The 25,424-nt window shown below is 33.0% G+C and overlaps 3 protein-coding genes across 3 annotated transcripts; 2 read left to right on the top strand and 1 right to left on the bottom strand.

Moving 5' to 3' along the window:
- Positions 1 to 13,510: 13,510 nt before the first annotated feature.
- Positions 13,511 to 14,982, bottom strand: LOC130726603 (uncharacterized acetyltransferase At3g50280-like). The gene has a single exon (XM_057577906.1). The coding sequence runs from the start codon at positions 14,980 to 14,982 to the stop codon at positions 13,591 to 13,593; it is 1,392 nt and encodes a 463-aa protein (XP_057433889.1). The 3' UTR covers positions 13,511 to 13,590.
- A 6,505-nt stretch (positions 14,983 to 21,487) lies between these two features.
- Positions 21,488 to 24,463, top strand: LOC130721850 (uncharacterized). Its single transcript, XM_057572431.1, has 4 exons — positions 21,488 to 21,519; positions 21,817 to 21,959; positions 23,865 to 24,018; positions 24,093 to 24,463. The coding sequence occupies exons 3-4, from the start codon at positions 23,875 to 23,877 to the stop codon at positions 24,351 to 24,353; spliced, it is 405 nt and encodes a 134-aa protein (XP_057428414.1). The 5' UTR covers positions 21,488 to 21,519; positions 21,817 to 21,959; positions 23,865 to 23,874; the 3' UTR covers positions 24,354 to 24,463.
- On the top strand, positions 22,683 to 23,825 carry LOC130721849 (uncharacterized). The gene is made up of 2 exons (XM_057572430.1): positions 22,683 to 23,288; positions 23,384 to 23,825. Exons 1-2 carry the CDS (start codon positions 22,713 to 22,715, stop codon positions 23,642 to 23,644), a joined length of 837 nt encoding a protein of 278 aa, XP_057428413.1. The 5' UTR covers positions 22,683 to 22,712; the 3' UTR covers positions 23,645 to 23,825.
- Positions 24,464 to 25,424: the final 961 nt, after the last annotated feature.

The raw sequence follows: 25,424 nt of genomic DNA, 5'->3' as shown, positions 1-25,424 counted from the left end.
CCTATTCTCCAATCGGACCCAACATACACAATGTCCTCACCCTCCTTTTTCACCTCTTTTCCACTAGCATCCCCATCTAAAAGACTGCTTTAAACATTCGAGTAAACTAACAAAATTTATTTGTAAGCATGTCATCAAACTTATAGGCTAGTGAACTAAAATTTATTAAAATTAAATCATTATGTGGTCTAAGTCAATGTAAATAAGTCATCAATCCCTTAGTATAACCTATTTAAACATATAAATAAGTAAATAAAGATATAATTTAAGATATTATTATAAAAATCAAATGTAAAAATAATAGAAATAATAAAATAATTTTATATTAAAATAGGCCAAACTATTAGGCATATAAGGCTTTTTGAGTGACCTAAGTCTGACCTTTTTAACTAAATAGGCTTTGAACAAAGCCTTAACTTGTCTATTTATTAACTTGGTATGACCTGACTTGACCTGATGTAGGTTAGTCTATAGGTCCCTATCAACAGTCTAGCCTACTTCCCCTACTCTCCACCACATAACCATAGCACTACAACATCCATGTAAAACCTCCTCAACCAACCACCACCTTACTCGATCTCGAAAACCCTCACCACAAACTCTTCACCTCACCGACACACTATAGGCGGTTTAAAGAGAATGAGGGCACAAACTTTGAGTAGAGAAGCTCCTCGCCCTCTCAATAGGCGATCCTGGAGTAGGTGGAGATGAACACCAACAACATTCCCTCCACCTCTAGTTAGCCTCATCTCCGTCTGACCGCCTCCATCGCCCACCAAATTTGGGGCATACCCTTATTGAATCTCTATGGGGAAGAACTACAAATTAAAAAATCACCAAGGGGTAAGGTAAAATTATTGTGAAACTACTTCATCAGGTAGTTTGTGCAAAATTAGGACCCGTTCATTTCAATCCAACAATGTATAAAATGGTTTTTTACAGTTGAAGATTACGGTGATAGTTCACCTTAAACAACACCCTACATCATATTATATATATATACTTATATCAGGATAGTTTGATAATAAATTATTTATTTTCTCACAATAACTATACCTATAACATAATCATCATGAATATATGACAAAGGTTCAATTTTGTTAAAACTAAAAGTAAAAGAAGATCAAATGTTAAAATTCTTGGGTGCCAAAGAAGAAAGAAAAAATAGTAGAACAAGTCCCGATCGAGAAGACTTGAGATTTTTAGATGTATTTTTCAAAACTAACTGAAAATATGGTAAGGGAAGTGAAAGACTTCTAGAAGTGGAAGCATATCCATGTGTAGTCATGTCCCGTGACCCAATGAGAGTGGGTTAGTAAGATTTTGTTGTAAGCTAAGGGTGCCATTTGATTTAGGGCAAGTGGGGGGAGGTAGATTGTTGATGTTGTAGTCAACAACAGCTGGTGCGCCCAGCTCGAAAGAAGGACCACTGCACCCACCATTATCATGCTTACGAAATTAAAGTAGGTGATGTAGTATAGCTGGTCAACACTGGTTGACAAAGAAAGATTGTTAACTGTGATTAACCCTACCTACAGTAATAGATATTATTTATTATATATAATTGGATCCCGGTTATGTGCAGTTTGTATAACAACTACACTTTCGGTCGGTTTTCTTTTTGAAAAAAATCTAGGATAATTAGCAGATGGTACTCCAATTAAAAATAAAGAAAGTTACCGGATTTATAGAGTTCTTAGAGAAGACTTACATTTACCTCATTTTTATTGGATTAACAGACATACAAACCTATAACCTATTAGATACGAGATCATGTCTTACTCTATTAGATCAACGTATTGAGGTTACACTTTCCGTAGTTATTATCCAAAGGTTGAGAACATTTTTACTATGTTTATATACTTTTAATATTTTGTTACTATAAAACAAGCTTAATTACATGAATGAATATCCCAGGTTACTTATTGAGTGGTCTAATAATTAATGGTATTGTTACTTAGTGAACTTTAAATTGATCTATCGTATGCAACAAAAAATTTGCAGTTCATGTGTATGTATTGACACAATAATAAATTAACGTATCAGAAATCACAATATATGTGACTAAAATTATGATGAGAACTGTGGCATGTTGATCTAACTCTTTTTTTTTTTTTTTGGATACATCGGAAAATATGTTGATCTAACTCTGAAATAAAGCATTCATCTTTTGTGTTACATAAAATTAATGAGCTAATTAAAAATTTGTCTCCCAAATATACTTATTGATGTCTCCCAATTTAAAATCACACAAGTATATAAGTACAAAATGTTAACATAGTAATTTGTTAGATGCGTGAGGTTTGTTTTATTCGGCTTTTGTAGTAACAGCTCACAAATAATGTCTCCTAACATCAATGCATGCGTTTGAAAATCCGTCCGACAAAGCTTGGATATTTTATGCAATAACTTGTCACTACTCTTCTTGGTTTGAGAGAAGACAACCAAATAGGATTTTGCTTTTATGTGCAACATTAAGCGAATCGAGCTTGATAACCGCTCTCACTTAGGTTAGGTGGAGAGGTTCCCTTAACAATTTTGTCTTTTTGTCTTTTGTGAACATTAATGTATTAGCTTCTAGGGTTGTTCATAGGACATTGGCCCGAACCAAAAAAAATTGAGGCCTTCTTTGACTAATTAGTCGAGTCATGATGGTTCATCGGTTAAGCCAAAACACGACTTTATGTGGATCGCTTCGGTCAACATCGGTTTGGGCTCCTAGCTGAACCAGGTCTTAGAAAAAAAATTAAAGCATCCGCTCAGGCCCAATCCAATCCTAGCCAAAAGCCATATAAATACTCTAACTATCCTCTAACCCTAGCCTTCAGCCGTTAGCCGCTCAAACCCAAACCTTAGCTGCTACCCCACCACAACCGGTCAACTACTTCTCCTCGAGCCACCACCACCACTTCTCCTCGGTGGAACGAGCCACAACCACCAATCTTATCTTCTCCTCAAGCCACCACCACTTCTTCTCTCTTCTCTTCAACAGACCTCGCGATCCACCACCACCACTTCTCCTATCTTCTTCTCGACGGAACGATCCGAACCCACAACCACCACTTCTCTCTCTTCTCCTTGGTGGAACGAGCCGAAGCCACCATCACCACCACTTCTCCCCTCTTCTCCTCGATGAACCCCCACGAGCCACCACCACCACCACCACCACCATTATATTTTCCCTCTCTTCTCCAGATTTAAAAGCGCCACTTCTCCTCTCCTTCTAGATCTAAAAGCGTCACATCTCCACTTCTCCAAATCTGTGCTTTCGTGCCTCTGTCTAGCTATGGTCTCACATGCAAGAAGAAGATGGTGATGAAGATGAAGAACGTTGTTGCAGATCTACTCTTCGTTAGCAACTCGTTTTTTCTTCTTTATAAGCTTCAATTTAAGATTATTCTGAGATGTTTTGTATGGATCTATAATCTGAGATTTGTTTCACCTTCTTTTTATTTAATGGAAATCTGCATTTTTTGGGGTTTCTTCCTCATTCTCTCATCTTCTTTTCGATCTACGGATTTTCTTTTGAATGAACAAATGAATAAACCCACCCCGAGGTAACTGCGATCCTTTCTACACATATCCAAACAACCCACTGCCTAGCGGTGGACAATGGTAGCATGGTGCTTTGATGTTTTTCACCCAACTAAAACATATGTTTAGTCCGAACCCACCAACTGGACAACCCTGGTGGCTAAAAATTGTTTTTGGCCAAATTAAAGAAATATGAGGTTAAATCCATATCATTCAACCGTAGAGATTAGTCAAATTAAAACGGTCATGTGTATGTAGATAAAGAAACAAAAAACAGAACTGCTACAAATTAAAATAAAGAATCAGATAAAACATGATCTTACTGCTACAAATCATATGCAATGCACTGAATAAACACTAAAGACGAGTGCGCCGTATTTATTTGGAGGAATATTTGTCATCGCTTACAATAGTTTTATTAGATCTTAGGACCATATAACAATTATTTTTAATTAATTAATAATTTTCTGTTGTGCCTGGTTCTCAATCAGCATTTTCTTCCATTAATCCTTGTCTTTTCCTTTTCTCAGTTGTTGGCAGTGGCACTGAGCGCGCGAATAAATACACATTTTCAACAAAAGAAGTTGATGGAATAAATCTTCTCATCTAAGAGTCAGTTAAGAACACAATAGAGAAAGCATCGAACAAGTCATGTTGAATATCAAATTACACAGCATTGTTGATATTATAAAGGTATCTCACATGCGATAGTTAATTATGATACTTCTAATAATCTCTTTAAAACTCTGAGATCACAATAAATAGATAAGTTTTTCTTAACAAATTATCGTTCTTCATACTCACTGCTAAGAGATTAAACTATAAACTTAACGCTCAAAGAATTCAGCTATCTACTAACAGTTTGACACAATGTGGTAATTACACAACATTTGGACTAAGGTAGAGTTTATTCTAATTGACAAGGGAGCTCGCAAGGGTTGCTTAGGAATTTAACATGGATGATAAGTAAATTGTTTCAAAAATTAACAAAAATATTAATATAAGGATTACTTTGCACAATTTTAAAACTTTAAAGAGTCAAGTATACATTTTAAAACATTAGGGTGGTCTAAATCGCACATGACCCAAACTTCAAGGAAGAAATTTACTTTTTTCCCTTATCAAAATCTTCATCTCCTTCCCTCTTTCTATAATTGAGCTCTTAATATGAAGAGTATGCACGCTTCCGGAGTTCATTTGAGAAGAACGGGGATCTGACATATATATATCATCCACTATGAGCTATATTTTTTTGTGTATTAAATTATTTTCGCGATTTCAACTCATGTATGGTGAAGACTACAAATCTCATTTGAAGTATGAAACAATCATTTTTAACCATTATGATCAACGCCCGTTAGGTCAACCCTATGTTATTTGACCATACATTATAATTCTACAATTTACAAATTTAGTTAAAGCTCAATAAATATAAATGTATGAAGAACTTACACGAGTATCGAAGAGAAGTACCGACCGCTGGTACGACAGAAGCGTCTGGTCTTGAGGGATGTTTGACTATCCTACCTTCTCCAAATAAGGCAACTATCATGGAGAAGAGTCATGGTGTGCTAGAGGGTGCTTCATGTTGTAATGGGATTTCTACTAGGCCTCGTGGACGTCCTAAAAAGCTAAAGAAAGGGTGGCCGTCTCGGTCTGTGGTGGTGGTTCCCTCCGATGATTCTGGACCTATACATTTGCCGAGAGGGGAATGGTTTGTTTGACATTCCTATCTATGTAGAGGTGCTAGAGCCAGGGCCCTCAAATACGGAATCTGCTGGAGAGTACTTTACTAGATCAAAAAAGGCATGGCTTCTTGGGAATGTTTTAGTGCTTGAGTACCCATGCAGTGATCTCGAAGCTATTCGCGGGTTAGAGGACGAACTTAGGAGGTTGTTTTCTTCTTAGTATATGAGTGATATTGGTTTGCTTGTTTATTTCTTGGCTTTTTATTTCTTGGCTTTGGGAGCCTTCTTTTTGTGCCGTTTTTTATAGGTTGTTTTTGAGTTGGGGCATGTGTTGGGTATTGATTTGGTGGGCATTTTTATTTCTGTTCTATAAAGGTCTTGGGCCCCTCTTTTTATTTTGGTTGCCTGCCCTTCTTGTCCTTTATTCGGACCTCGAATTTTTCATGGTGAATTAAATCATTTTATTTTCTAAGAAAAAAAGTAGTAAGTTATCAATTCAACCAAGCCAATTTCTTGGACACTCCTTTAAAAATGAATGGGTTCCATATATTTTGCTTTAATTTGTCATGTTTTCTCCATAAATCTTTTTAAATTTACAATTTAATCTTTTATATGCTAAATATTGAACTAAAGTATATCATATTCTCTCATTGGTTTTCCGAACGAAAAAAAAAAATACTCTCTCATTTTAAATGATTACTAGAGCAACGTCCTAAAATCATTTCTTGTAAAAACAAAATTAACCATTAATAGGATTTCAGACCTAAAGATTCTAACATTAATTAGTATTGACTAACAGAGAGCACAACAATTATATTGTTCATTTAGGATGGAACCAGGGCCCTCTGTCCCTCTCTGTTCTCACCCTAACAAGGGGTAGGAAAAAGAAAGGAAGATAATTAATTATGTTGAAGGTCGATTGTGTGGCCAAATTGGTTTTATGTTTGTAGTGTTCCATAAGTTAGCCTTTGGAGGGTAGTTATCTTTGGATCCATTTGAAAAGACACCCATTAAGGTATTTCCATATATAAATCCCTCCCTTGTGGATACTCATAAGGCGCGCCACATGATCGACATTCAAATAGTTATATCTCGTGGGACACATGACAGAAATTTTGTTAAGTTTAATTGTATATTTTAGAGAGTTAGTGGTGATGATGCTTATCCAGATCCAGTAGCAAATAAATAAAACGTGTAACATAAGTCAGAGTTTAAGGTAAGTGGGACTAAGTGCTTGATTTCTGAGAAACAAAGACATGGGATGAAAAGAGCCTCATCAATGTATCATGACCGGGGTCAATCAATGTCTATAGCTTCTTCAAGATATTTTTAAAACCACGTCGAGTACAAACACAAATGATTTGAGATCTAACTTCTTCAAGAGGTAAAGTTGCAAGGAAAGGGGAAATGAAGAAAATGTGCTAGATGCAAATTTGGCATGTGAATCTAGTCGAAGGAGAAAATGGGTTAATAGTATTTTGACCTGGTATTTCATTCTTAAATAAAATGACTATAATATAAGAAAAATGATTATAATATTATAGTCATTTTTTCAACTTTAAAATATTTTATTAAACATTTTGTTCCACAAAGATTGTTATTTAAGGTTGTGAGACAAAGAGTAAGATAACAATTATTAATAGTATCATGTTACTAAAATACCCTTATTTAATTTTTCTAGTATCATGTACAACTATTAATTATACTTAAATAGAGAATAATATAGTTAATAGAGAAGAGTTGTGGTTGGTTAATATGAGAGGTCATAAGTGAGAGAAATCTATTAAATGAGGGCATAGGTGGAAAAAAGTAACAAAAAATGCATTGCCTTTCTAAATCAACAAACATTTTGGAATGTTGAAAAATGTCCAAAACAACAATCTGTTAAGTGTCGTTAGTTTGACCAAACGGAGCCAGTGACGTGGATTTTCTTTTTCATTTTAACATGATCGTTTTTACCCAAAAATCCCCCCCCCCCCTCCCAAAGCTCCTTCTGTTGTTTTCCCAAGCAAAATTGTTCCTTACTTTGAAGATGAGAATGAGAGTTCTGAAGACCTAGAAAGTCCATATGACAGTGATGAAGACTGTGAGAAGCTAAGGAGGATGAAATTTCCAAAATTCAAGGTAGGAGATGAAGGTTATTTGATCAAATTTGAGGTGGGCCATGTATTTACTGATCCAAATATGTTTAGAAATGTTGTGAGAGACTATGCCCTGCAAAATAAGAAGGATATTGTGTTTAAAAAAAATGAACCTAAGAGGATTGTAATCAAATGTCAGGAAGAGTGTTCATTTTATTTGAGGGCTTCCAAGTATGAACAGAATAGTTATTGGCAAATTGTCACATTAAAGGATGAGCACACATGCTACTTGAGTAATAAAAACAAACAAGCAAGACCTTCCTTTGTTGCTAAAAATTTTGTTCTCATTCTAAGGCATACCCCTCACATGAGATTAAAAGCATTGGGTGAGGAAGCTAGAAATAAGTGGGGTGTGAGACTGAGTAGGTTTCAGTTATCTAGAGCTAGAGTCAAGGCTCTGAAGATGATTGAAGGGGCAACCTTAGAGCAATAGAAGCATCTCAAAAGTTGTGGTGAAGAATTGAGAAGAAGTAATCCAGGGAGCACAGTGGTGATCAAAACCATGGCAGAGGCTGGTGTAGCTGTATTTGAGAGGATATATGTATGTCTAGCTGCATGTAAAAGAGCTTTTGCCACCACATGTAGACCTCTAATTGGTTTAGATGAGTGTTTTCTCAAAGGTGTTTATGGAGGGCAACTCTTAACCGCAGTTGGAAAGGATGGTAACAATCAAATGTATCCTATAGCTTATGCAGTTGTGGAGGTAGAGACAAAAGACTCTTGGGACTGGTTTCTGGATTTATTACTGTTTGACTTAAACAGTATTCAGAACAAGAGATGGTGCTTCATCTCTGATCAACAGAAGGAGCTTATTTTACCATATTTGAATTTTATTAGCCCTACTGTTATTGTTATTCCTTACTGTTATTGCTAAGTCTTACTGTTTCTTGATTGATTGTTTTTAAGGGACTTGTTCCTACACTGGCAGCAATGGATGAGAATGTTGATCACAGATTCTGTGTTAAACATCTGTTAGCAAACTTCAGGAAGAAATACCCGGGGGATGAAATGAAAGGAGCACTGTGGAATGCTGCAAGGGCATGTACTGTCACATGGTGGGAAAATGTCATGCTCAAAATCAAAGAATTGAATGAGGATGCTTGGAATGACCTAAAGCAGGTCCCTATGAAACAATGGAGCAGAGCTAGCTATAGCACATACCCTGTATGTGACTTGCAGGTTAATAACATGTGCGAAGCCTTCAACAGGAGCAATCCTAGAGTATAGGGATAAACCTATAATCAAACTACTTGAATGATTGAAGTTCTATCTCATAAATAGGATTGTGAAGCAAAGGGATGTGGTTCTTAGGTACTAGGGAGAGTTATGTCCAACCATTCAGAAGAAGTTAGAGGTGTCTAAGAGAGACTCTGCTACCTGGCTTCCAGTGAATGTTGGTGATCAAAATAATGCTCTGTTTGAGGTGACAAATGGCACATGTAAGTATGCTATGAACTTGGCTGCAAAGACTTGCGCATGCAGAAGGTGGGACCTAACTTGGCTGCAAATGTTGGAGCGCACGTTTTTGAAACGTTGGGGTGCCTGACCGCTACGTTTAAACACGAGGGCCCCGATCGCTCATTTTTGAAAGATCAGGGGCCCAAAATGGAATTAAGCCTTAATTTATTTATGGTTTTCATCATTTTTTTTTTACAACTTTCTTTCATCACTGTTGACCCATGCAAATGCGGATATTATTTTTTGTTGATAGCCTTAAATTTTTTAAAATGTGTTATTTTTTATGCTTATTAAAATAAATTTTAAAATAAAAATATAAAATAAACTTTAGATATACAAAAACATAAACTTGAAAGCTCTTTTGCCATGAATGTGTTTATTTTTTTTAGAAGCACAATAATTACATTTATTTCAGTTTTTTAATTTGTTTGTCTAAACGTTTGCATTATTTACATTTTTTAATATAAAAATTTAATAGTTTATTCAGAAGTTGAAGACTTAAATTTTTTTTTATAGGCAAATTTTAGTTGTTAGTAATGTTGGTAAATTAGTTCATCCTCCAGTTTCGAATCCTGAACCATTCACTCTTCATCTCACCCAAGCCTTATGTCCCTTATCTCTTACCACTTGAGCTAACCTTCGGGGATAATTGAAGACTTAAAGTAACATATATTTTAGCTTATAAAACTCATTGAGTAAATCATATATATTATTTTTTCCCATCCCCATAATTAAATTGAGAATAAAACTGGTAATTATGTTTTTCCTCATTTGTTTGACACAAATGAGCATTTTTTAATATTGTACATCTATTTTAATTTTATTTTTCTTTGTGTTTAAATAGAATTACCATTTTTCAATATTCGAAATAGAATTACCACCGGAATCAATTCTGTAAGAGTAAAGTACACTCACCCCCCTTAAGGTTTGTTAGAATTACACTCCACCCCATTCTTATTTAAAATCTACATCCCACCCCATTTAATATAGAGGAAAATTTAGTGACGAAAAATATTCTTCATTAATAATTAGTTATTATTTAAATTGTTAATCAATAATTTCAAAAAAAAAATCAATATAATCCAATAAATTCAAAAATGAAAACATCACAATCCTCCTCATTCTCTCAATCGCGTTTTTCCTCCGTAAATTCACAATGCATATTATGCAATAGCACACTTGCCCGATTTACAAACCATATCTCGAACATAGTGAAACATGCTTGTGTTTTCATATTTGGTAATAATTCAATTTTAATCAAAATAATCTCTTTATACCTCCAATTTTCAAAATTGGGTTGTAGGCCAAAAAAACAACACAAATGGGTGAAGAAAATAGAGAAACAAAATTATGAAAATATGAACTGGATCTGAGGTTATTAGAGCCCAACGAGGCGGTGGAGCATCGTTTTTAACAAAATTCAACAATATCTTAGACCAACAGAGCGTTCGCTCACAACTTAAATAGGTGAAATTCACAGAAGTAGTTGAACAAGTGGCTTTAGGAATGTGCGATTCACGTTCTGGGGTTCAGGTCGCAACAAAATTTTGAGGCATGGTGGTGCCATGGGGTTTCACATTGTGGGACAGTGGAGCCGTGTTAAAGAGAGTAAAGGCTTGGTGGTGACCGTTTGTGGTGAGAAATATGATTTAAAGATAGATGAGACGTGGACTTAACAGACAGAGTGAATGTTTTTTTTTTAATTTAATTCAGTAAAATTATTTTCATAAATTAATGTATGGTAGTGTATATGCATTAAATTTATTTAAATTTTTACTAATTAGTAATTAGTTTTTAGTAGTGACGAATTTGTTTTCGTCACTAAATTTTGCCTTTATAAAAAATGGGGTGGAGTGTAGATTTTTAAAAAGAATGGGGTGAAGTGTCATTCTTGCAAATCTTGAGGGGGGTGAGTGTATTTTACTCATTCTGTAATGTTAAGTTACTTTTAGAAATTTAAATAATAATTCAATGCATGGAAATTTAAGTATTAAATTCAATCCAGGGCTAAAGCACGTCAAACCCTTTCAAACGATGAAATTCTCGAATCATTGGTAATGTATATGATTTTTTGTTTTATTTTTTAGAGTGGTTATAATCCTTATCTTTGGTTTACATTCTAGTATGAATCATTTAATTTTAAAAGGGTTGGAGATGTATGTTAATATATCATTTAATTTTAGAGCAGCTATATGTTGCACTTTCTAGAGTTAAATCTAGAAAAGGGTTGAAGATGCTCATCATAGATGACGAAGGAGTTGCATCTAACACTACACGCAACATGGTGTATCAAGAAGTCTTCGATAATATTTGACATGTAAGTGCTGATTTATCTTACAATTAATTTCAATTTAAATTTTATTAATAGGAAAACTGTTATTGTTATTCTTTTAATTGTTGACAGCATAAAAAGATGTTAAACAGTTTATTGATCATCTAATTCGAAGGTTTATTGGCGTTTCTATAAGGTCAGTTTAACATTTTCAAATTATGCACAGTTTATATTTGTATTGGTTACTGATTATTACTCTTATATAAACTTTTTCCTTTGTAGGTTCTATAGCTCAAATATGCTTGATTGACAACAAGATCGGTTATGAAGTTTTTATCATTAATCATGGACTACAACTTCTAATAAGGGTTCATGTTGTTGTCATCGTTATGTTTATCTTATTTCAATTTCAATGTAATGCATTCCTTAAAAAGTTGGTTCTTATTACTATTCAAATGTTGACATTGTGAGGTCTATACAACCTCATCAAATTAGTATATTTACTGTTGTCCATTCATCTACATGTTTGTAACATATGTTCGGTTCCATACCTGTTCTACTTACTAAACAAGAACCTAAACTAAGTCAAAACATATTTCTATTGATTCATCTTTACAATAAACTTAATCGCCGTGCAACGCACGAGAAAGAACACTAGTTGTTTAAGACTAAGTGTACTTGCATCCATATTTAAGTCAGACATGATTTTTTTTTAAACACTTAACACTTTTTTAGAGAATGGAGGCAAATAAATAATGAATATAGTGAGTAGAAATTAAACCTTTTTTAAGCAAAATCTGATTTAGTTATTTATGTGTATAAATAAGGATAATGAATTTCGTTTTTTAAAAAATTATAAAAAAAAATTGGAATTTCCGGTTATTTAAGCTTTGATACATCTATTCCACATGGGAGACTATGGCTATGTTTGGCATGCCATTTCAGCTAGCTTATAACTTATTTGACTAGCTTAAAGCTTATTTGACTAGCTTAAAAGCTCTTCAAAAGTGTTTGATGAAGGAGCTTATTTTAGTAGCTTAAAGCTTTAAGCTATAAGCTATCTCAGGTAGCTTATAGCTTAAAGCTTATAGCTTAAAGCTTAAAGCTTATTAAATTTATTCTCATTTTTATCCTTATTATTTTATTAAAATTCTACCATTACCCTTATATATTTATAAAAACACTAAACTTATTTTCCCCTCACACTTACGTATGCAGTTTCCGCCACCATTCCCGCCACACCGCTGCGCACCACAAGTATTATAAATATTATATTAATAAAAATAAATATTATATTTTTAAGATGATATATAACTGTAGCTAATAAAAATATTTAAAGTGATAATAATTTTAATATTAATATCATATTGGTATTAATGTGAAAATAAAGTAATGTTAAATATAAAAGTAATTATACAAGTATGTCCTTTTATGTCATTTTACAATTTCTGCTTGTTTAGTTCTACCAAACACTTTTGTTTCAATCACGTAGCTTTTCAGCTTTCAGCTATCAGCTTTCAGCTAGCTTATCAGCTTTCAGCTATCAGCTAGCTTATAAGCTTTCAGCTAGCTTTTCAGCTTTCAGCTAGCTTATCAGCTAAACATGTCAAACATAGCCTATACCTTCTTGTATGGAGATCTAGTTCCACAAAGAAAGCTGGCAGTATGGGATAAAATACGCAGGTTGCATCAAAGAAGCACAAGTCCTTGGTGTTGTATGATTGTAATGAAATTCTTTACAGCCATGAGAAGGAGGGATTGAGACCCTTTTTCCACTGGTGTACAATGATTCAAGGACTCCTCATAGCAATTTTACAAGTGTACAGAATGTTCGTTGTTATAAAAAGATCGTCAACACAAGGACTTTGTTTTATACCTATTTAACTCAATATTTACTGAATTAGAACTTAAATTGCAAAGATTATTTTGAAAGGTTTCGATTACAAGAATCAATTATCAAAATAGATAAAAGCGCTTAAACAGAAATCACTTATGGGAAAATTAAAACAGTACTCCTCGGGGTTTGATACTTTGATTTCATCAATTCACCAGTTCCAAAAATTCTAGCTAATGTGCAAACCAAAATCATTAGGCCAACAAAACCAAGCCCTACCCTTATATGCCTATGGTGCAGAAAAACTTGATAAACTCACTTTCCTAATTCCTACTCCTAGCCAAACTATCGTTTTCACAAGAATTAGCAAGAAAACTCTGTACATCAAGCTAGCAATATAAAAATAGGAAAATAAATTCATAGATAAGCAAAGACGTTCATACAAAATCCAGAAAAATTAGAACATAATATGATAAATCAAATCCATCTCCCCAAGTACTTAGAGAAACTAGCCACCTATGTCGGTCATAGAGATTACAAAATTAGAGAAAAAAAATTAAAACCTAGATTGCCTTAGGGCAGAAGTGCCTAACGGTTTAAGTTCAGGGTCAGAGGCCTAAGCAATAAAAGACATGTGCATAAAATAACGGTTGGAGAAACAACCTAGAAGAGGGGATTACACCCTGAAGCTACATTCATGAACTCCTCATCTGATTCAAGAGCAGCCATTATATCCGGCAAAAGATTGACCTCCAAATCAATGCTGCCCCCTCCATCTCTACCTGGATATGAGAACACTTTCCCATCACTTTTGTTTGCGTAACCGCTTCTAACCGCCACTGCCTTCCCCATTCCAAATTCATTCCCATATACGTTAAACCTTGGTGAATTACCTATCCAAACAGTCGGTTCCAGCAACATATCCACTTTATAGGTTATAGGAGACTGTAACCAATCTTTGAGCCACTGCTGCACCACCCCATCGTTATGGTTTGCAACAGCCACATGAAGCTTCCGTGCTGCCCATCCCAGATTATTCTCAACCAGTTCTCCCGCTTTCGCTTCAACAATGATCGCGCTGAGTGAGTTTCCAAAGTATTCTTCAGGTAGAGGTGGTTCAATTCTAGATCGGTTGTTCGCAGCTAACTTGCATTTCGTTATCTTATCACGCGGCAGGTTGCGCACACGCGTGATGGATCTCCAAACAAATGCTGATAATGCTTGGAATGATGATATCTTTGCTGAATTCGACAACGAAGACCACTCTCCGTTAACCTCTTCTTTCAATTTTGCAATAGACTCTGCTGAAAAATGGAAGATTCTCTCTCTCATCCTAGGTGCTTCGTACCTGCAAAGAAACTCAGGATCGCGATGTTTCAAGGGGAGATTTATCAGTGGACCGCAACCTTGTGGAAACCATCGATTAAGGACGGGTTGGCGTGAAATGGGGACATCAAATCCATGCTCATGCCCTTGAGCTTGAAAAATCTCAGACCATGTGTTGAAGAAATTCCAAAAACTAGTCCCATCAGCAACACAATGGTTCATGGAACAAGCGATGAAAACACCATCTACTAGTTCAGTTACCTTGATTGACAACAAAGGCATATTGTGACCATCATGGTTAATTGCTTTATGGTGGTCAAAGAACGGGTGAACAATGGGTGGGACATCAATAGGGGAGAGGATATCAGAGACAATCATGTCTAAAGTAGCATGCGTAAATCTAGCACCAGAACTGTTTCTGCAATCAATAAAAACTGCATAAGAGGGAGGGTCTTGGGTTTTTTGCGTAACAAGGCGACCAGCGAGTGGATAGAAATGAACAAGTGCAAGAGCTAGAGATTGTTTGAGCTTGTCCAACAGATTATTCATGAAATCTTGTTGATTCACAAATGATATGGGCTTCTTGAAGAGTAGGCCAAATTGCATGTAGTGTAACGACAACATGGATAAATCCCAAGGTGTTAAATAGCAAACATGGTTTGAATCTTCAATGGGTCTTTGTGGCTTGATGAAGCATTCAGAAATGATTTGTACAGCAGGGGGGTTCATCTTTTTGGTAGTCCAACTCAAAATTCAGATTTGTGTTTATAGGGATTGTTTTCTGGTAGTGAAACATGAAAGGAACGTCTTATAGACTATTTTTTTTATAAAAAAAACCTTAATTATGGTATAAATTTATAAGGTCAATTAAAATTATTAATTAGAAGGCCGGCCAATACATCACCTAGCCTTGACCAGAATCAATATATTTCTCATAAAATTAAATATTTTTTTGAAAGATATAAATATTAGTACTATTTAAGTTTTAATTATTAATCACAACATTAGGGAAAAAATTTCAAGGAAAATATTAATAATTTAAATTGACTTGAATTTTAAATTAATAAAAAAATTAATCAGTAGTTAGTAATATTTTAAATTCTATCATATATTGTATACTATTTTCGAAACCAGAAATTGGCAACTCCGACAAGTGTCAACTCTTTATTCTATGTCTTTTTTCATAAGTTTTCTCTCTCATACTATAATTAGTAGGTAGATGATTTCATATTTTTATTTTTTATTAATTTGAAATATTAAATAATTCCATATTTTTGAAAATAATTATGTATTAATATTGCATTTATTAATGACATTAGAATAATTAACAAAAGTCAATTATGACTTTTTTTGAAAATAACTACTTATTAATTTGACATTTAATGGTTTTAATGATATTAGAATCATTAATAAAAGTCAATTGTGACTTTTTTTTTGGTACATTGGAAACATAAATTGCACCTCAGTGATTGAACCTTGGACCTCTCCCACCCAACCCATATGTCCCCTAGCTCTTACAACTTGAACTATCTTTCGGGGACAATTGTGACTTTTCTACTATTAAGATGTATGCTGACAAAGTTTTTCTTTATGATTATGGTTATTTTTATATAATAATAAAAAATTGAATGTAACATCTTACGTTCATAATTACAAATATTCCATTAAAAATTGATGTCAAATAGTTTTAAAGGATTGATTTGGAAATTAATTCAAAAATTTGTATTTTATGTTTTCATATATAATCTATAAGATTAAAATGATTTTAGTATATTGATTCAAAACATAACTAATTAGTAAGAAAAAAATTAGAATGTAACTAGGATTAGAAAAAAAACTTAAATAGGTGAAATACGTATTTAAAAAAGAAAAACGAGAGATGAAATATGAAAAGTTTGATATATGCCGACAAAATACTCTTATTTCATCCTTGCATGGCGCGGGATCAATATTAGTTTATAACTAATTGTAAAAAAATTAATATCTCATATATTAAAACTAATATAATTTTATTTCATTTTCAAATATTAATCGCAAATTTATAAATTTCTTAAAATAATAAATGAAATTAATTACTATTTTTTATATATAGCAAATGTATTAAGTATTAAAGTTACAATATAAAAAATCTTAAATTTTTGGTGAAAAGTATATCTATTCTCACTCTATCTATATCTATATCTATATATCTATATATATATATATATATATATATATATATATATATATATATATATATATATATATATATATTAGCTATTTGTTGTCGCTTTGCGGTTATTTTGTTGCCGCCATTACTGGCTGAGTTGTTTTCTCTAAGCCTTCAAGCTTTTTATGATATATTTTTAACTTTCTAAAAAAAATATTTTACATATAACCCAAAAATTAAATATAATAAGTAGTTAAATTTTTTATTATTGACATAAATTTGAGAAAATATATAATTAATTATTGATAACTATTTTTTATTTTGGAAACAAAAATATATTATTGAATAAAAGAAAATCCCATGAGAACAACCTTGTCATGAAGTAAGATAAAATATCACAAATGTTAACACACTACTATACTCAATTTTATGTTTCTTATAAAAAAATAGTTTATTAAGTATCAATTAAAAATAGTTAGAGTATTAGTTATCAATAATAAATCGAGGAAAAAGTAAAGTAAATACTAAGCAATATTTTTATATGTAAAAATATTAAGAATTAAATTGATTAATAGTAAAATCATATTTATTTACACAAATACAAGTGTGGGGGAAGTCCTTAACTGGAGCGAAAAAAAAAAGGGGGAGAATAATTGTGCTAGGGTTTTATTAAAAACAAATTATATAAGTTCTCTGTTACAATAAAAAGTAAATGCACAAATATAAATAAACAATAATAAAATACTATGCTTAAATCAACCACAAGAAAGAACGAGAAAAGTGGAAAAGACTAAAGATGGAGGCACATAATATTTATGAAGATGATTGATAAGCTAAAGTAGACTAGAAGGCACAAAGAGTATCCTTGATAATTCTCAAAGGTAGAGAAGGTACAAGAGTGGGCGTTATTACTGGGCTGGATAGTAACGTGATAAAGATGGTATGAATCACAAAAAAATTAGTAAACCACGCTACAGTAAAAACATACATGGACACAAACCGCCACAAATTTTGTGAAACTGCTGACAAATGCATTTTTTTCAAGTTGCAACTTTGTGGCGGTCTTAAACCGCCACAAAAATCGGTGTCTGGACACATTTTGATGGTCCAGGAATCACCATTGTATGAATAAAGGTGGTAGCAATAACAATTCCCTACATAAAATCCAAAAAACTTCCCAACTTTATATAAGGTGTGTGCCCAATGTGCTTGTAATTTCCAATCTACTAGCGTTTTTACCCCGTGCATTGCACGGCGAATATTGATCTCATTATTTAAGCACGATTAATGAATTAGGCTTAATAGCTCTTTTGGTCCCTCACTTATCACAATTTTTCACTTTTGGTCCCTTTAGGAAAAATTTAGCAAAATTAGTCCCTCATATTTACACACTTTTGCAGTTTTCGTCTAAATAAGGATCATTTTTGCAAACAAATAAGCAATGTGGAGGACCAAAAGTGCTAATTTTTTTATTGGGAACCAAAAGTGCAAAACTGTGATAAGTGAGGGACCAAAAAAGCTATTAAGCCTTGAATTAAGATATGAAAAATTGAAAAATGAGCATTCAACCAAACAAAATCACAATGAGTATTACACAACTTGCAAAATTTGACAAAAACTTTATATACATTTAACCCTAAATATTTTTAAAATTATAAAAAATATACTTAAATTAGATTAAAAATTGTTCCCAATAAAAGCTAGGAGCCATAAGGGAAGGATGGGAATGAAGAGTTAGCAAAAATTATTAGTTTTAACATGAACTATTTCTTGTGTAGAATGTTTTTCCCCGTCGAACTTTTTTACCATGTAATCTAATCATAAGTATATAATACTCATTTAAGAAAAATGTTTTAAAATTTGACTGAAAATTTGGCCTCAATTACTATTATTTAGTACTCATTTTAAATTTCAAACTCAAATCTCAATTTTTTTTTACAATTTTTAAAAAAGGAAATTCATTAACTTAAATTGAATATTAACTCATTAATCAATGAGATCATTCTATAAATTATATTTATTTCTTAAAAAATTAAAAGAAACCTAATTAATTATTATGAATGAATTTACAAATGATTTAGGGTGGAAAGAAAAGCGTATTATGTGTGTCTGAGCAAAATAATTTAAAATCCGAGTGAAAAATTGGATCAAATTACTTTTATTTAGTACCCATTTTAAATTTCAAACTCAAATCGCAAAATTATTTTTTACAATTTTAAAAATAATAAATTAATTAAATAAAATTAAATATTCACTCCTTAATCTATGAGATCATTCCATAGATTTTATTATGAAAGGAAAAATCAGAATCTACTCATTAAAACGGAACTGACTCTTTTTTTCATCATTCCACTCTGAAATTTCATGTTGCCCAATTAGAATGTTTTTTTTTCTAAATTGATTATTCATTTCCTTTTTACTTAAAAAACGGATTTGCCTTATTTATACTCATAACTAACTAAATCTGATTTTGCTTAAGAAAGTTGATTATGTACTGCACTCATTAAATTCAATATTTATTTTCTTTTTTCATTAAAACTAAAGGATTAAGCGTTTACATTTTTTTTAATATCACACCATAAATTTTGACGCAAGTACTATTATTCACAACCAATTTTCAATTTCAAATTTCAAACTCAAATTTCAATATTAAATTGAATATCCACACCATAATCTATGGAATTATTCTAAATTTTGTATTTATTACATAAAAAAGTTAAAGTAACTCCATTAATTATTATTAAAGGAGAAATCAAATTTATTCACTAAAACAGAATTGACATTTTTTAATTTATTTTACCTTGAAATTAAATGTATCCCAATCAAAATGATTTTTTTTATAATTGATTATTCATTTCCTTTTCATTAAATAAACGGATTTCTCTTATTTATATTGATCACAAACTAAATCTGATTTTGCATAAGAAAGTTAATATCTACCCATTATATTTATTATTGATTTGCTTATTTTGTTAAAAAAAGTATCAAGTGTTTTAAAATCTGACTGAAAATTAGGCTCCAATTACTATTATTTAGTACTCAATTAAAATTTCAAACTCAAATCTCAATTTTTGTTTACATTTTATAAAAAAAGAACTCCATTAACTTAAATATAATATTATGACCTAAAAAATTCTATATGACCTAAAAAATATAATATTCACACCATAATCTAAACGCAAAACAGTAAATAACTCAAAGTGCACAAATAAATAAATAAATTACAACATAAAACGACAATCTTTGCTAAGTTGGAAGAAGACGCATCAGCCTTTAATCTAGAAGTAGTTGTCATGAACGGATCTGAACTATCCTGAAATAAGAGTAAAAATTGAAATTCACAATACATAATTATCTATAGTGATAGCATGTGCATATATAATAGTATTTAATTTTATTTTAACTTACATCACTTAATACTAATTATGTAAGCCGCAACTGTTCAACACTGTCATCATCAACCAAAATCTGTGAACACCAAAAGAAAAAGAGTATAACCAAATTGTAACATGCTAAACATTAAATCAAGCAGCAAGGTCAGTAGATGAAGATTCATGCCTAAAATATAAAGATGTATATGTTTTCTTGAGTTATATGTTTCAATATACTTTGCTCAAAATAAATGTGAATCAAAAAATTCATAAGGCTTACCTCTCCTTCCTCGTATCTCTTCTTTGGTTTTTAATTGTAGAACAAAACTCAACCAAGCCACTCTGGAAAAACAAACAAAAAAATTCACCAAAATCTAACAGAAAGTAGGAAGAGGGCAAAAACCTCACATGTTGTATTCACTCTTGAAGAATCTTCCATATAAGCTCACCATCCCCAATTCCAATTCGCAATAAAAGTCCCACGGTGATGAGGCCTATGAAATTACAGAAGGAAAAGTAAAAAAGCATCACTCCAATCAAAATCATTTCAATAAATCACACACGCTGCAGATCATTTCATAATGTTCATAGAAATGTAACTATACCCTTATGATATGGCAAGAAACTGGTTGAATCAGAAGCAATACCTTAACTTTTTTTGCTTTTTCAACATTTGCTTCTCAATTTCCCAGTCATCACAATAATAGTTATTTCAAAGCTCTTAGATTATGGTTAAATAATGGAATGATAGAGGAGAAGAATTACATAAGAGAGTTTATATAGATGAAAACAATTAGGGTTTATGTTGTTTGCATGTGAAAAAAGGAAGGAGAATATTGTTCCAAAAAGAATATTCAAAATTTGAATTTATAGGTTGTCAAAATTTAAAAATTTGAATCTTGATTTCAAAAACGCACTTTTTGAAAGGTTAGCAAAATCAGTTTTAATCACATAAAAAAAAGCAAAATACGTATAACAAAAGTGAGAAAGTTTTCGTTTTTAAGCCTTATGTATGAATAAGAATATTAAACATCTATTAATGTGATTTTGAATGATTATTCCATAGGTAGTCAATGATGGGTGATGACTTTTGTTACAGCATTAATGGAGAGTTTAAAAAAAATTAAACAACAATTAATAATATTTTGAATGACTATTCCATAAGTAGTTAATGATGGGTGATGACTTTTGATTCAGCATAAATGGACAGTTAAAAAAAATTAATCAACAATTAATGAGATTTTTTATGATTATTCAATAGATTGTCAATGATGGGCCACAAAACCAAAATTAAGGAGAAATTGTCTCACCATAAATTTGTCAGAATGATTTAGAGCTTGACACTTGTCAGCTAATGAGGGAGGGTGGATAAGAGTGAACCTGGGAGTGCCAACTCATCTAAGTGGGTCTCACAAAGTTCTTCTTTTCTATAGTATATAGATATAGATTCTCTGTTTCAAAAAGAACTCCAATCTAATCTGCAGTTGAAAGCCCAATGCAATGGTGCCCAAAACCAATGAGGGCTAGAGTGGAATTTGACCCATACGGCCTGGGTCGTTCTTTGTTCTTTGATTATTTTATCTGTTTTATACTACTTACATTTTACCTAAATAAAAAAAGGACTACTTACAAAAAAAAGGTTGTATTCGAGACCAAAAATAAAAAAAGACTATACTTCACGTCAACAAACAAAAAGTCCAAAATTTGCTGTTTGGTCCCTTCTGTGGTGCCTCCTCCCAGGCGCAGGTTTGGTGCCTCTGCCTATTTGGACCAGTAAGAATGTGGCATGTATTAAATGAGTTGACTTTTCTTTTTTTCTGAAATGAATTAAAATAATAGGAAATGATTTTCAGAAAATATGGTTTTATAAAAATAAAATATTTATTAATTTGCTAACAGGTCCCTCAGTTAATTAGTTACCACAGTAAAAGTAATACCCTCATTTGAATTGATGTGACTATTGATGTTCCCTCTGTTTTGATAACTGATACACTTCAATATTTTCATCATTTCTCAACACCATCTTCATCCTTCCCAAAGAAGAACATTCCAGAGAAAGAGAAGTGTGAGAGACTGAGTGGCGGAGACGACGAGAGTGATCGACGGTGGAACGGCGGTGGAACGCGACGACGAGGACCGACGGTGGAACGCGACGACGTGAGAGAAGAAGGCGCCAGCGACCTACGGTATGTTCTTCATCTTTTCTTTTCGTAGTTTTGATCTTCAAGTATTCTCTTCTGGGGTTTGGATCTTAATGAAAGAATGGTTTTTTTCTCAGGGTTTGTGTTCTGATATTGTTCTCATATCTTTGTCTGAGTTAAAGTTTTGATGTTTTGATGTTTACGGTTATTTTTCATAACTTGTAATTACAATTATTCCGAATAGGCTGTAGATTTGAAAACCAACCTTGTATATCACATGCATGTCATTCCCCTTTCTTTGTCTGCATTAAAGGTTTGATTTTTATGTTATTTATGGTTTGTAGATTTGTTATGGAACCTTGTTTATCACATGAGTGTTCTTTTTTTGGTGGGATTGAACCATATTTTTATGTTGATATTGAATTTTAAACGTCTGGGTTCACATTCTTAATCTGTGCTTTGAACTGATTATTTGTGTTTTTGAAGAGATGAGTCAAACAAGTGCTTATGGCCCTTACACACCTGGTTTCAATACTGTGATAAAGTTAAACCTGGTAATTTTTAGCTCCTTCCATTTGTGTTGGTATAGTTATATGGTTTAAACATCAATTTTAATAAGTTTTATTGGAAAAACATTAGGATGACGTGGAAGTTCCAGTAGAGTTTATTGCACAATACAAATCTATGCTGGGAAATCATGTTGTGGTTAGGGATCCTGTAGGGGGGGAGTTCACCTTTCAGTTGGTTGTGGGTAATAATGGAGGTTTGCTCATTGATGTTGTGGTCAAGTTTGTAAAAATGTATGATTTGAAAAGAAATCATTGGGCAGATTTCTCCTATTGTGGAAAGAACAAGTTTTCTATCAGGATATTTGATAGACTGATGAATCAAATAAGCTATGGTGCTGGCCCTTCTGTAAGGCAACCTGATGTTGGGAGTTCAGGTAAGAATGGTGAAGAGGTGGTTGTGTCTGATGTTGGTGATAAGGATGAAGTTGGTGGGGAAGTTCCAGTGGATGATGTCGGTGGTAAGGTTGAAGTTGGTGGGGAAGTTTCAGTTCCAGTGGCTGATGTTGGTGATAAGGATGAAGATGGTGTGGAAGTTCCAGTTCCAGTGGCTGATGTTGGTGGGGAGATACCATTAGCTGATGTTGGTGGGCAGTTTATGGATGTGGATAACATTGAAGAGAATGATGTAATTATGATATCAAGTGATGATGAGGAGGATGATGGAATTGTGCAATTAAGTGATGAGGAGGAGGATGATGGAATTATGCAATTGAGTGATGGAGAGGAGGATGATGGTGTGGAGAGGGTTATTCATAATTTTGATAAGGTCATTAGCAGCTCTGATTCTGGTGGAGGCCAGACAATGGTAAGTACTTGTTTTTAAATTGTAGTGCTACTTGTTTTTAAAATTTCGTTTGCTGTATGTGATATCTAATACAATGTTTATTTTTTTATTTTCAGGCATTGCCTAAGTTGTATGTGGTGAATCATATTAGGGCAAACTGGGAGAATATCGTTCTACAAACCCCTAGGGGTAGAACTTATAGTTGTCTGCTGAAAAGAAGGAATCCAAGGAAGATTGATACTCCAATCCACATTGCAAAGGATTGGTATCAATATGTGAAGGATCATGAGTTGAAGTATAGGGATGTTGTGCACTTTAGGCCAGTTAGCACTCACAACAATTTGGTTAATGTTACCATTACCCGTGGGCAGCCGTAGTGAGTTTGATGTTTTGTTGATTTCCTATTAATGTTTTCAGTTTGGACCTTGTATGTTTTGCCTTTGTTTTGTGCAACTTTTGGACTGGCTTGATGCCCCTGGCTTGTTAGACCTTTTTGGATATGTTTTGTGCAACTTGGTGTTTTATGGATATTAGTTAATCAATGACTTTATATGTTATTAAGGTTTCAATTATTTACTTATTAGTATATTTCTGTAGTGTATAATATATGGCATCTCAATCATTCTCTTCGACACAAAGAAGAAATGGGATTGCTGATGGAAGGCTCTGTACTTGCGGCCTTACCCCAGCCCTAAAGACTTCATGGTCCAGTAGTAATTATGGACGAAGATATTTTCAATGTCCTTTGAAGGTAAACAGAGAGTTTTTGTTATGTATTCAGTTGACAACAAGGAATATATAACTTATGAACTTAAATATACGCAGGCTTGTGGGTATTATGATTGGCTTGATCCCCCTGTGCATGGGCAAGTTGTTGAAGCCCCCATGACTGCTGCTGTGACTCCTGGTCAAGTTGTTCAAGCCCCCATGACTGCTGCTGTGACTCCTGGTCAAGTTGATGATTGCTTTGAAGGATTAAAGAGGGCAGAAGCTTTGATCTCTGACTACAAGAGAAGGGAACAAATGTATTTCATTGTTGTTGTTGTCTCTTTGGTAGTTGCTGTGCTACTTATTTTGTTTAAGTGATTTACACAAGCTTTGGATATGTAAAACTGTTTTTGAGAAGTGGTCACATGTATGTGTACTCTTTTTGAATTATTAACTCTTTTATGAGAAGTGCTCACATGAGTCCTCTTTTTAAACTTATCTAAATTTACATTTTTTAGTATACATAATAATTTAATGAAACTGTGTAAGTAGATGATGAGAAACCTCCCAAGATGACTATGATAAAACTATGTAAGTAGATGATGAGAAACCTCCAAAAATGACTATAATAAAACTATGACAAAAGAGCATACAAAAGAACCAAGAACATTTGCTATATTAAGTGAAAACTGGTCCAAATAAAATAGTGAGTAAGTAGTGCTCTTGTCAAACTTGACTATGATTTACTATGTCAAAAGATGTTACTATCGCTATGAAACATGTTTTCAACTGTTTTTAAGTGAAAATGGGTCCAAATAAGGTTGCTCTTGTCTAAGTTAGGTTGATCTTTCTATTGCTATGAATCATGTTTCTATTTTCAATAGAAAATGGTCCAAATATATAACTAAGTTGCGCTCTTGTGTTCTTGTTTAAGCTATAGCTATTATTGCATTTGAAGAAAACATGATCTAATAAACATGATATAAGACAACCAACGCATAAAAATTTATAAAAGGGTTTTTTGGCAACTAGTGCCTTAACAAGCAAAATTTGGCAACTAGTGCCTTAACCTGATGAACAAAATTTGGCAACTACAAGTGCCCTGAAAAAGGATTCAATGCGTCCACGCTTGCGCATACACAAAGATAAAGCACGGAATAAAAAATATAGATTGTGTCTAACAATAACCAAGATTACAAAATCAGCAAGTCTTTGGCACCCCTTTCTTCTTGTTTCCAGCTTCTGATATCCTGTTGTAGTACACCAATGATTTTGATAGCATAACTCCTTGAAGCAAATTATGTGAATGGAGAACAAGGTCCACAGCAAGTTTCAATCTTGTGAAGTTATCAACCTCTATCTTGTATCCATTTATCCCCATCTGGTTCATCCAAGTTGCAACAAAAACTCCACAGTCGTTTCTGCATGACAGAAAACAATTTTCAATCA

Source organism: Lotus japonicus, chromosome 6 (genome assembly GCF_012489685.1).
Source record: "Lotus japonicus ecotype B-129 chromosome 6, LjGifu_v1.2".
In the NCBI taxonomy this organism is placed as follows: Eukaryota; Viridiplantae; Streptophyta; class Magnoliopsida; order Fabales; family Fabaceae; genus Lotus; species Lotus japonicus.
Note: the sequence above shows the minus strand (reverse complement) of the source record. Positions and strands in the feature narration are given on the sequence as shown.